Source organism: Mus musculus, chromosome X, assembly GCF_000001635.26.
Source record: "Mus musculus strain C57BL/6J chromosome X, GRCm38.p6 C57BL/6J".
Lineage (NCBI taxonomy): Eukaryota > Metazoa > Chordata > Mammalia > Rodentia > Muridae > Mus > Mus musculus.
In genome coordinates, this window is record NC_000086.7 from 6,631,557 (window position 1) to 6,645,285 (window position 13,729).

General features: G+C 39.6%; 1 protein-coding gene across 5 annotated transcripts in view; it reads left to right on the forward strand.

Annotated features, from left to right (window-relative positions):
- Nucleotides 1-5,898, forward strand: part of Shroom4 (shroom family member 4) — a 237,506-nt gene extending 231,608 nt beyond the window's left edge. For 3 of the 5 annotated variants that reach the window (NM_001040459.2, NM_001313764.1, NM_001313765.1), the window contains 2 exons: nt 667-936; nt 1,892-5,898. In NM_001040459.2, coding sequence (NP_001035549.1) covers nt 667-936; nt 1,892-2,161 — 540 coding nt within the window. In that variant the 3' untranslated portion in view covers nt 2,162-5,898. Of the gene's footprint in view, nt 937-1,891 lie in introns of all 5 variants that reach the window. The other 2 variants (XR_001782743.2, XM_006527549.4) reach the window with 2 other exon arrangements.
- The last annotated feature ends 7,831 nt before the right edge of the window (nt 5,899-13,729 follow it).

A 13,729-nucleotide genomic window follows, 5' to 3' on the forward strand; every position in this document is an offset into this window, starting at 1 on the left:
TGTTTTGAAACCTAGTTCTGGCTTCCACTCATATCACTGGATTCCTGCCTCTCACTGGATCTGGTTCTTTGCCCCACACTTGCAAGCACAATCATGACGATTTCCTGACTTCTCCTGACAGTGGGCTTTGAAACCTCCTAGTCTTGGTCACCTTCATCATTTCCTAATGAACTATTAGGAACACTCCAAACGTAAGTGTTCAAGAATGCCTAAACTAGAAAGCATCTGATGACAATTCTTACCAATGTAGGGTCTTGGAAGGTCTCTAGTTCCTATTTATTATAGTCTTGGTTGCACTTTAAAAATGTCACTTGGGTCCATGGCTAACAGTCATCTGACATCAAGAACTTTGGTGGTAACGTGGAGATTCCTGTCAAACAGGGAGAGAAGGTAACTACTCGAGAAAGGTACTACTACATATCACTTGCATAGGTTTCACTCCCAACCTATCTTTTCTCTCCCTCCGCTCATGTCCTTCCTCCCTCCATCCCTCCCTTCTTCTCCCTTTCCCTTCCATTTGTAATCTGTTCATTTAGCCAAGGTTTTAGTCTGTAATCCCCTTGCCTCCACCTTCCAAGTGCGAGGAGTACACATGCTCTGCTAAGCCCATATCAGGTTCTGTTGAAGTCCATGTTCACCCTTTGTCTTCCACATTAACTCTTTTAGATTCAGCTCATTGAAAGCATTAGTCGAAAACTTTCTGTCCTGCGGGAGGCCCAGCGCGGGCTACTGGATGACATCAATGCCAATGCTGCCCTTGGAGAGGAGGTAGAGGCCAACTTAAAAGCTGTCTGCAAATCCAATGAGTTTGAAAAGTACCATTTGTTTATTGGAGACCTGGACAAAGTGGTCAACCTGTTGTTGTCACTCTCTGGACGACTAGCCCGGGTGGAGAATGCTCTCAACAGCATTGATTCAGAGTCCAACCAGGAGAAGGTACAGATGAGGTCCCTGGGGGTGGAAATGGAAGAAATAGCCTTTTTAATTTTTAAGGGAGACTGAAAACCAACATTAAAAGTGTAAGCACTGGCTTCACAAGTGCTCTGAAGTTTTAGTTCTGCATGGTAGCTGTGTATGACTCTAAGCAACGTAGCCTTACTCTGTCTCACTTGCTTCATTTACAAAATGAAATAAGCATACGATCTGTTTCATGTATTTTCTGTGAGGATTGAGATAATCCAAGTTAATTGAATAAAATAGGGTCCCAAACAGAGTGAATATGGAATTAGTGCTAGCTGCTAATAGGGGTGTGGTGATGGTGGTGATAAGGGTGGGGTGGTAGCAGAAGCAATGGCAGCAGCAACAGGAAAAGCAGCAGCAGCAGCAGTAAATTTGCCTCTGATCCCTTAGAGCTGCAAAGAGGCCCTCAATTTTACAGGTTATTTCATTTGGTGATTATATTTGAATTAAACTCCATTACCTTTCTCTATACAAGTGGCTTTGAATCCACAGTAAGAGCTCCATCCACATGCATACACACAAACACACACACACACACACACACACACACACACACACACACACATGCATGTCCACTCACACACAGGCACCATATAGAAAGCATCACCTTAGTGTAATTTGTTCAGTGATAGAAGGGACTTAGATTGGCTTTGTCAGAGGTTTCCTCTATTCCAAGCCAAGCAGTAGTCCATGGTTTAAAGACAGCCTTAGAAATGGAAAGAGGTGATTGTGCATCCCCGTCCAAAGCTGCTGCCGTGCTCACCATGGGAAAAGGGAGGTTTATGCATGAACGTGAACTTCAAAGCAGGGGCTCTAAGGCTGATTAATTACCAAACTGCGTAGCTGTTCTGTGGCTGCTTCCTTGGTGAAAGACTGCTGTGCAGATGCCTCATGGTCAGGATGGCATTTAATTGGTCCTCTGCTTCCCCAGTTGGTGCTGATAGAGAAGAAGCAGCAGCTGACGAACCAGTTGGCAGATGCCAAGGAGTTGAAGGAGCATGTGGATGGCAGGGAAAAGCTGGTGTTCGGCATGGTCTCCCGCTACCTGCCTCAGGACCAGCTCCAAGATTACCAGCACTTTGTGAAGATGAAATCTGCTCTCATCATTGAACAGAGAGAGCTGGAGGAGAAGATCAAACTTGGAGAAGAGCAGCTTAAATGCCTCAAAGAGAGCCTGCACTTGGGGCCCAGCAATTTCTAATTGCACCAGGAGTATGCCACTGCACCTCAGTCTATTCCCGGTGGAAAAGGGCTTTCAATCTTCAGAAGCAGTTTGCTAGCCAAGTATATAGACATTACTTAGCAGTGAGTCCAGCCATCTACCTTGGCCAGCCATCAAGGAGAGGCTGGGAAGGCCCCAAGCTTCTCTTACAGAGCTGCAGCAAGGTGTGGCCACACTACTATGCTCCCAGTTAGCAAGGATTAAAAAGTGCCTTCATCTCTGTACTAAAACACCAAAGACTTCACAAACTCAAGACTCTCCCTTACCACACTACCCTCTTGAGGTTCAAAGCTAAACTGCCTGTGCAATTTCCCCTCTTCCCTAGGGATAGTGACCTAGCTAGCCATTGTCCACACAGATGTGCTTGACTTGAATACATTCACCTCACACCAGTTCCAGGGCCTCTACCAAATGTGGCAGCAGGAGGCACAGAAGGGGAGACTTCACATAAGGAGAGCAAGCATGGAGTCCACCCGAGTATTCTTCCCTCTGGTAATAGCCAGGCTTAAACAAATTGGTTCCATGTGTACCCTCCCCAACACCTAGTTGATAGCTTTGTTACCGCGGCTTTCGCCCTGTTTTCACATGATGATAGACCTGCCTCTTTGTATTGTAACCTGTCCTGATATCACTAGGAGTCTCGTGCCAGGGTTTCACTCTCTGATTCTCTAACGTATCTCTATTATAGTTGACTTTGCAATACAGCTTCGTTACTGGGGAAGAGGGTTCTTATCATATTTCAAATGGTCTTTAATGGTATTGATTTTTATGTTTTCTTTTTCTTTCTTAACTAATGAGGTGAGAAAAAACAAGTTAGGCAGAAGGAAAATATAAGTCTGAGCCCACCGTGGCTAAGGAAGCAAGCGCCAAAGCCTTGAATTCTTCCTACCATAGTTCCGAGTAGCTATTAAGTTTCTCTCCTTGGACTTAGAGCCTCCTAACCATAGCTCAGCTATGTGCTTCCTTGAGGGCTGGATGACTATAACCTTAACATTCCTGAGTAGGGTTCAGTGTTTTTTAACTGCCTTTTGAAACCAGAGTCTCCTATAACTGAAAGATACAGGATACATGAAGGAAGGAAGGTGGGTGGGTGTGGAAGGCGCTCTTCTAACAACTGCTTTCCCAGCCAGTGGCTAGCTCAAGGAACCAAAACCATGAGAGTATTTTCAGCCAGGGCCAGGCCTCGGAGCAAATTATGATTCACCCAGGATCTAGACATACACTATCCTTCCTTGTCTTCGGGGCCTATGTACTAAAGCATCCCTTCGGGTGGATGCCTGAAATCCTCAATAGTACCAATGCTTGTAAATAGCACAATTGTTAATCTCATCACTGAGGGGACTAATAAGTGACTAAAGAAAGGCTGCCTGTATAGCATGGATACACTGGATAAATATATGATTGATGGTCCATGTGGGATGGAGCAAGCTTTCATCACACTGCACAGAATGGCACATAATTTAAAACTGATCAGCCATTTGACTCTACGATGTTCCATTTAATATTGTCAACCATGGTTGAGCATGAGAACGGAAACTCTGGAAAGTCAAACTGCAGGTAAGAGGGATTGATGCGCAAAGCACTAAAGCTGTTGCTCTCGCCAAGACCTGACGTTGGTAGCCAGCTTCTATCCTGGAAAAGCATCCAAGTGAGCAATAGCAAGAGGGGACTCATCACCAAACCGCCCTTCTATCTTGCTCAGTCTTCTGTTCCCTACTAACTGGGTACATTCCTTGATGATGTCGCCTAACGATCTCTCAAAAGCCCAAAACAACCAAGCCCTGGCATCACCACCTGTCACAGCTGAGTTCCTCAGGGTCCTTGGACATTCCCTGTAGCTTCAGTGTTACTTTATTCAACCAAAGAATTGGCCAAGGAACTTCACAGCTGCTACAAATACCGGCCACTCTCTTCCATTCTCTGCACACTGTGTCTGACAGCTATGGGAGAATCTTGGCTGGCGAGGTATTCTAAAGGGATGGGAGCCTTTTCTATGAGCCATTGGGTATGCTTTTTAGTACTGCTGCCTCTGCAATAAGCACTGTTTATCTCTCAGTACTGCCATTCTCCCCTCAAGTGGGAGATCACAAATTATCTTCAACATGACTCTAAAAGTATACTGAGCGCTGAAGCTCAGTTGCTGCTATGCTATGCTATGGTGTACCACAAAGTACTGTGCAGCGCTATGCTGCGTTATGCTGTTCTGTGCTTTTCTGTTCAGAATGGCTGAGAGTTTACCCAAAGTAAAATTGAGAGGGGTGAGGAACTGTTTGAATAAAAGCCACACTTGCCTTACCTTTTTTAAATATAATGGGCCCTAGGACAATCAATAAGGAAGTTGAAATGTCTTATACTAGAATAGTGAGAGTTGTGTGTTCTGTCATTCCAAGATGTGTTTGGCTACAGTAGAACAAGGAACATTCACTTTACTGGATATCATGGCCATAGGCTGGGTATTTGTAGCCTTCGTTAGGTTTATTATACCTTAAGTATATGATACCAAAAATACTGTTAACTGTGGTTTGTGTGTGTTTGTTTGTTTGTTGTGTTGGCATTGTTAGAGATGGAGCCCAACACCTTATATATACTGGGCAAGTGTATCACTGAGCTATAGCCCCAGCCTTAATTCTCAGTTTTTATCACTTGCCCCACCTCAAAATGGTTTATACATTTGGAATCAGAATACACGGCTGAGTTTCCAAAGTATTTGAAAGATAACTTCACAACTATACAGAGCTCAATAGACTGAACTAACACTGGTATGCCCTACTCCTGCTATGGCCTTCCCAAAGTGAGAATACAAAATGCCAGTGCTATTGGCATGGGTTCATTCTCTTTCTCTCTCTCTCTCTCTCTCTCTCTCTCTCTCTCTCTCTCTCTCTCTCGTCTTGCCTTCTGGGATCAGCCATCTTTCAAGGCCTCTGCGAAGATAGCAGAGCGGCATGGAAGTACGTTCAGAGGTTGACCCACCCCCTCAAAGGTTGCTGATCATCTACTCTTTCCCTTCAAATAAATCTCATTGGATAATACAAAAGCAGGGTGGTGGATACAAGGGAATCAATGCAAGATTGTGATCATATGCCTGTTCTTCTCCCATCCCCAGGGCTGTAGGTAATTGACTCCCCTCAAGTACTACTATTGAAGGCTCAGCTAAGACATAAAAGTAAATACCCAAGTGGAGTCTAAAGGAATGGGATAGCTTTACTGAAATTAAAGTCCTAAAAAGGGAGAAATTGGATGCACAGGAAAGGAAAGAGAGTAAAAATATGAAAAGCCTCTTTGAAGATTGGCTTCATACTTCTGTTTGCCATTTAACCTCATATGCCAAGAAAGGTGCCTAAGGGGTACCAGACTTTTCTAATACCAAGCCTCCACTAGAGGAAGTTGGGTGTACTTCTGGCTATGTCTACCCATGTGGAATTTGGTAGCTCTTTCTTTGCCAGAGGAGCTATGTATGGCAGTAATAATTATGTGGCAGAATATTGTATTATTTGAAGATTAAATCCTTAGAAGGGGGCAGGGTGTGGGGCAGTGTATATAAAGAGTCAGTGTTTGCTGGACAATTTCGGGGAATTGTCTATCCCATTTAATGCTATTATTTTTCTGGGTCTTACTACATTTGTGTCCTCCACCACTTCCTTCTTGGCTGACGTTGATATGCCTGCCATATTGTCATCAAGGACCATACTTCAATAAAAGGTGCTAAGGACAAAAGGACTCGTCTCTGATGTTTTGCTTGTGGCATTGAAATCCTCTAATAGACTGATGAACAGTAGTCAAAAGGACTGTGGTTACTTCTCTGTAGTCTTCACCACACAGCTATTATTCATATTCTTAAACTTATAGCCTAACACCTTAGGGATAGTTTTAATAATGCTCCATTCATTATCTCCAGTAAAACAACAGGGTTTGCCATAGCACTCTTAGTGGAATGGGTTTTAGAGATCTATTCCTACTATCACTACTGAAAGATAAAAATAATCACCAATCTTACCCAGCACTAATATGTCACAAACATTACCCGCAAGACTATTTTATTGTCCTGATTTTATGCTTATCCTAACTACAGTCTTCCTTGTCTCATATTAATCACAGATGTCCAAATCAATTAATCAAGGTTTCCAAATGCAAGGTTGATATATCTTTTGCACTGCTATAACCATATATCTAAGACTATAAGTTACAGTAAATAAAAAAAATGTACTGGTTTATATTTCTAGAGGCTGAAAGGTCCAAAATCAAGGGTCTGGTACCTGGTGAGAGCTGTTTTCTGTGCCTCATGACAGAAGAAGGTGAGGGAAAGCGAAAGGGATCAGATTCAAAGCTTAATTCCTTTCATAATCAGTAGCAATATATAGTCTTGAGGGTGGAGGCCTATGGATAATGTGCCTCCTATTAGGCTCACATCCTTGTTACAGTAAGGATTAAGTTTTCAAAACCTACCTTTTTGGGAGACATATCCAGACTATAGCAATATACAAAATCAAAGGAGCAATCTGAAAAGGAAATAAAATGATTCCTGACAAAGATAAATGTTTGAGGTGATGGCTATATCAGTGTCCTCATCTGATCTACACATTGCTAATATATAGAAGTGTCATGCTGTATTCCCACAAATAGAGACAATTATTGTGAATAAATTCCAAATACAAAATAATGGGCTTAAAGGGGGAAATAATTTGATTCACTGTAGCACAGGAAAGCATAAAATACCTGGAAATATTCTTACAAAAATGCAATACTTTTTTCCACTAAAAATAAAATGTTGATTAAAGAAATTGGGGAAGCTCTAAACAGAAAAATACCCCCACATTCATCACTTATAAGATGTAATACCACTAAGGTGATTATGTACCCCAAACTGATTTACAAATTCAATCTAATTCTTACAAAAATTTGCTTCATTTGCTTAAATGACAGTAGTATCCTAAAATTTAAACAGAACATAGAATAGCCAAACTAGCTTTAAAGAAAACAAGGTTTAGAACTTAGAGTACCAAATCTCAAAATGTATTAAAATTAAACAGTAAAGGAGATATTTATAATCATAGGGACATACATATAAATAAAGAGAATTAAAAAATAAACCTTCAAAATTATAGTAATTTTCAACAAGGAGACCAAGTCAAAAAAGAGGGACAGAGGATGTACAGTAGGCAATGTACTTGCAAACATGAGGACCTTAGTTCAGATCCCCATTGTCACTGTAAAACCAGGGTGTGCTGGGAGCTGAAGACTCGTAGATCTCTGGAGGTCACTGGCTAGCCTCTAGTTAAATCACTGAGCTCTAGGTCTACTAAAGAGATTCTCTCTCTGAAAACAAGGTGCAGAGCAATAGAAAAAAATATTCTGAGTTGACCTCTGGCCTCCACAGACTCTGACACATATGCACATATATATAAATAAGACACATACATAAAATTGAAACAATTATTTTTCTATAAATAGTGTTGGTATAGCTCGATAGCTAAAGAGGAAGCATGACTTTGGACAAAAGACACTGCTCCAAAGAATATATATGTCTCAATCTGCTTGAATTAATGCAATATAATACCATTAAACGGAATAAATTGAACAACAAACATTGATTTCTTATAGTTCTAGAGCACACAGAAAGTCCATGGCCAGCACAAACCGAACTTAGTGGGTCATCAAAAAAAGGAGGGGGAGAAAAAGGAGGAGGGATGAATTTGGGAATAATGTGTTGGAGAGATACAGATACAAGAGATTTGAAAGGGGGATGGGAAATATGACCATGTTTCATTTGTATACATGTATGAAATATTCAGGGAATAAAACAATTGGACTTGCAAACTTTACATGCCCCAGTACAGGGGAACGCCAGGGCCAAAAAGTGGGAGTGGGAGGGTAGGGGAGTGGGGGGGAGGGTATGGGGGACTTTTGGGATAGCATTGGAAATGTAAATGAGGAAAATACCTAGTTTTAAAAAAAATGAAGATAGAACAGATTGAGTGTTGGTAAAGGACCATGTCCTATTGTGCAGATGGATCTTCCTCATACCCTGGGAGAAATGTCTCTAGTCTTTTCTGTGTCTGATAAGGGCACTAATCTGATTGATGGCTCCATGACTGTGCTCTCATCCCCACAGAACTGTTTCACAAGGGCCCCTTCTCTAAATGCTCTCATTTTGCAGATCATATAAATTTCAAAAAGTCACAAATATTCAGTCTGTAGAAACATGCATAGTAAGCATAGATAGGTGGTAAGCATAGTTCATATGGATATATAAACAGACACCATAATGCGCTAATCCTTTATACCTGCCAAGGTAGCTACAATAAAATAATTAATAAAAACTAAGCAGTAACAAATGTTAGAAAAACTATTGACAAATTAGAGTGCTCAGACATTGTTAATAGGGATCTAACGTGATGAAGACACATTAGAGAACAGCTTGATAGTTTCCCAAAATCGTAAACCAAGCTTTCATAGGACTCAACAATTCTACTCCTCTGTATACACCTAAGAGCAGTGAAAACAGATGTTAAAACTAAAACATGTACATGCATGTTCAAATCAGCATTATTTGTAATAGAGCAAAAGAAAGAAAATAAATACCCCACTAACTGAGGAATAGATAAACTAACTTGGATATCCATGGAGTGGGATATTACTCAGCTATAAAAATTGATAAAATACTGATAAATGCTACAATAAGGATGAATATTAAACAAAATTTTTTCATTAATTTATTCACTTTATATCCCAATCATAGGCTTCCCCCTCCTCTCCTCCCAGTCTCACTCTTACGATGCTCCCCCATTAACCCCTGCTGTTCTCCCCAGAGAAGGGAAGCCCCCCCACCTCGGATACCTCCCCACCCTGGGACGTCTAGATGTCTAGTGGCAGCAGGAATAAGCACATCCTTTCCCACTGAGGCCCAACCAGGCAGTCCAGCTAGGGGAAAGGGATCCAATGGCAGGGCACAGGCTCAGACAGCCCCCACTCTAGTTGTCCTTCAACATAATTTATACTAAGTGAAAAGTGAACCAAAAGCAAAAGACCACATTCTATGACTCAATTTATTCAGAATGTCTAAAATAGGAAAGTCTATGGAAGTAAAGGGCACGCTAGTGATTGTCATGGCCTAAAGGACCAAGGGAATGAGAGTGATTGTCATGGCCTAAAAGACTAAGGGAATGAGGGATGCTTGATAGGGAGCATGACATTTCTTGGATGATAATTAGAACATTCTAAAATTAGAGTATCATCGTGGTTCGATGACCCTTCCATTGTACTATAAAGCTATTGAATTAAGTGTTTTTACTTTGTTAGTCACAGATACATAGATTGGTTCTGGATATTTTTTATAGAAAATATTGTTTCCCTCAGTCTCATTCTCATTAAAAAAAAAAAAAAAAAAACCAACCTGATTATCTTGATGCCAAGCACAGAGTTCATTCCTGGATGTACAGTGGGACGTGTACAGATCATGGTTTCCTTCACTCACTGTGCTCTGGACACAGGATAAAGATTCCCTTGGACTTGCAGGTAAAATATTTCCAGGCTAAGGAGTCTCCCACAGAAAGGAGAATTTCTGATAAGCATAACACTGCCATTTTCAACATTAACCATCTGGGGGTAAATTACAGGCCACTTGTAAGATCACTGAATACAGACTGAAGGAAATGCTCCATTCTGAGTAGAAGGGGAACGACTGCCTAATTTGCAAGCTGTCTTCCTGGGCTTCAATGTGAGCAGAATTGTGGGACGGCCTGTGCTCTCCAATCCCGTCTTCTGATGTGGACTCCCTTACCCCATGCCATGCATGGTCACACTGTTGATCCCTCGAGGCACTCATTTAAAAGAAAAGTCTTCATTCCATATTCAATACTTCCTTATGATTTTTAAATTTTCTTATTTTTTTAAATAGAAGGTTAGGATTGTATCAGCATATTTTACTATTTATAAATTACATGGAAAGAAGTGTATGGAATGATTTATTCATCTATTTAAAAGTGGAAAAGCTAGAAGTCCTCATTCTTATGAATCTTATGTCCTAATGAAATTGATAAAGCAATTCAATATATGATTGCATAGCACTTTATATACATATATGTATATATATACACACAATATGAAAATATACAATCATTTTTTATCTTGTTTCAACACCACAAAACTAATTCTTGATGTTCCCAGCTGTAAACAATTCACTAAATTCATGAATCTCTTCACTATTAAATTAACAAGACTATTTTACATTAATTTTCAGCAGAGATAAATGATACAGTGAACATGAGAATAAAGATATCTCCTCAAAATACTGATTTAATTTCCTTGGGTTATCCAGTCAGAAATAAAATCACTGGGTCACTTCATGTTCATACTTTTAATTTTCACAGAAATCTCTTGCTCTATTTTAATTTACTGCTTATCTCGCTTCCCCTCTCAGCACCCTGCTGTAAAGCTGCTCATTTGATTTCGGGGTTTTTTTCCCTTATCTTTTTGATAGCAACTATTAGTGAGAATATGAATGAAGCTAAAGAGCATCATCTTAAATAAATGAAACATGGTATGAAAAATGCTTCATTATCTTATGCAGATACAGATTCTAGTAGTCTTTTTTTTTTTAAACTCCAGATTTTATTCCCCTCCCAGTCCACTCTCCAACAAGAAACCCGGGTGTCTGATGAATACAGACTGAAGGAACCCAGGGGTAGGGACATGAAGATGCTAATGGTGTGAGGTTACATCCATGAGGATAGGATGGCTTTCATTTATCAGTTTGGAAAATGTGAACCAGCAGACTAAACTCATTAGTAGACAGAACAAATGACAACTCCTAATTGAGAAAAATCTGTATTTGAGATAAGCTTAAAGGGATATTGTTCCAAAGATGTAAAAATGATTATATATTTAAAGACTTTTTACAAATATAGAAACATTACTTATCTTCTAGCAAAGTAGATAAGAGTAAATAAAGGCAGACAGAGAAAAGTAATCAGAGTGTGAATGAATTATATAATGCTATCTATTTTGGACATGATTTTGTCACATTCCCACATGCTGGTAACTATTTTCTTTATCAAATAAGCCTGTCATAAGAATTAAACAATTAGTAAAAATCTTTTATAAACTGTTACATATTTCACAAAGTGTAGTCTGGTATGGAAGCAATCTCAGTCTTCAAGACCTTGCAGGAATGGCACTCAGAAGTCATAAACCTGACATTGTCTCTGCCACGCTCAGCAACTGATGTTCCCCTCACTTCAGTAAAAGGAGTACCGTGGTGGTCATTAAAGAGGTAACTCTCTGCCTTAGGCTTATTCTCAGAGAATAAGGTGTTTACAACATGGTGGTCACATCTGGCCCTCAAGCAGGCAACTGACCCAACCTCTTTCAAATGGTCTTGCCGCTCAGAGAATGAAGTTCAAAGTCTTTCCATATGCTTTGTTTTCTGTAGATGTCTCTGGCTCACACTCCTGACGGCTTCCTAGGCTTCCTGACACGCATCCTAGGCTCAAGCTCGGTCTGCTTATAAACTATGACACCTCATTGCTCGGGGCCCTCCCGGTCTGAAAAGGTCTCCTTCAGTATTTCCTCACAAAGCTGAATCCACTTTATACTACAATATCAACTCATATTTTTCACTCATTCAGATGTAGTCCTTCATAATGTTAATAACACTTTCTGTGAAAAACAGTCTCGGACTTTTGATGGGAATTACATTAAATCTATAAGTTGCTTTTTGGTAGGATGGCCATTCTCACAATATTTATCCTACCAACATATAGCACAGGAAATCGTCTTATGTCTTCTTTGATTTCTTTCTTCAGTGTCTTAAAGTTTTGATTACACAACTATTTAACTTGCTTGGTTAGAGTTATTCCAAGATACTAGTATTTTTATTTTTTCTTTAAAAAATTTTGAAATTATGCAATATTTCTCCCTTCTCTTTCTTCCCTCTAAATCCTCCAACATACCCCCTTTCCTTCAGATTCATGCCTTCTTTTTTCTAATCATTATTGCATGCATATATCATATGCATTCGCATATACATTACTAACTATAACCTGTTCAGTCCATATAATGCTACCTGTATGTACATTTTTCTGGCTATTGTGAAAGGTATCGTCCCCCCTGTTTATTTCTCAGTTTGTTTCTTACTTGTATATAAGAGGACTACATATTTTGTGTATTAATTTTGTCTCTTCCTATTTTGCTGAAAGTGTTTCATCTATGGAATAGCTGATAAGTGGAGTCTTTTGGCAAGGCCACTAACGTATAAAATTATACCATCTGCAAGCAATCATACTTTGACTTCTTCGTTCCTTATTTGTATCCCCTTGATCTTCTTCATGTGTCTTATTGCTCTAGCCAAGACTTCAAGTACTATATTGAAGAGACATGGGGAGAGTAGATATCCTTGTCTTGTTCCTGATTTTAGTGAAAATACTTTGAATTCCTCTCCATTTATGTTTGAGTTGGCTATAAGATTACAGTAGACTGACTTTATTATGTTTAGCTTTATCTCTTGTAACTCTAGTCTCTCCAGGACTTTTATTATGAAAGGGCATTAGATTTTTTTTCAAAGACCTTTTCTGCAACTAATAACCTTTCACAAAAGCCAGAAAATATACATACATCATGTGATTTGTTGTTTGGTTGGTTGGTTTTGATATTTTGGTTTTTAGAGGTTTTTCATTTTTGTTTTATTTTGTTTTGTCTCTTAGTCTGTTTACACCACCATGACTAGCTATGATTTTCTTTTTTCATTGGGTCTTCTGTTGTTGTACTTTTGATATCAAAGTAATAGCAATTTCATAAAAAGAATTTACAAATGTTCCTTCAGTTTATTTTTTGTGGAATAATTTGAGGAGGCTTGGCATTAGTGCCTCTTTGTAGGTCTAATAGAATTATATGCTGAACCCATCTGGTACATGTGGGGGTTCCTACAAATGCCAAGGCTGGCAGAGTCATGATACATGGGAAGCCAGAAGGAAGCCCAATTCAATACTACTCAGTAGTTGCTATTGGTTCAAACTTCTAGAGTTCGACAGCAGACAGTTTATTGTCATGCATTTAATTACAGTACAAATTTGGGAAAAGGTTTTCTGATAAATGTCTCAATCCCATGTACACAAGAAAGCTTAAGACAAAGAGTATGTGACCTCTTGCATAAAGACAGGTTCTATAGCTTAATGACCTAGGGTCTGGTGTGGTCTCTGTCATTTAGATACTGTTGAGGTTACCAAGGTATAAAGCATTAAGTATCCCTCTTAAGGATGGGTTTTATTGACTGAGAAACAATGCTCAAGATAAAGGTCTAGGGAACAGGGTTCTGGCATAAACCTAATAGTCTGGGGAGTCAGTAAGCTAATGTTTTGATTACTATGGATCCTGGGAGTTTCTTTTGTAGTCTCAACTATGTGGTGTTCTGTGTGCCTTGTGTACCTTGATAAGTATCTTTCTCTTTAAATTGAAGAAATTTTCTTCTATGATTTTGTTAAAAAAATATCTTCTGTACCTTTGATTTCCTTCCTCATGTACCTATTATTCTTGAATGTGGTCTTTTCATAGTGT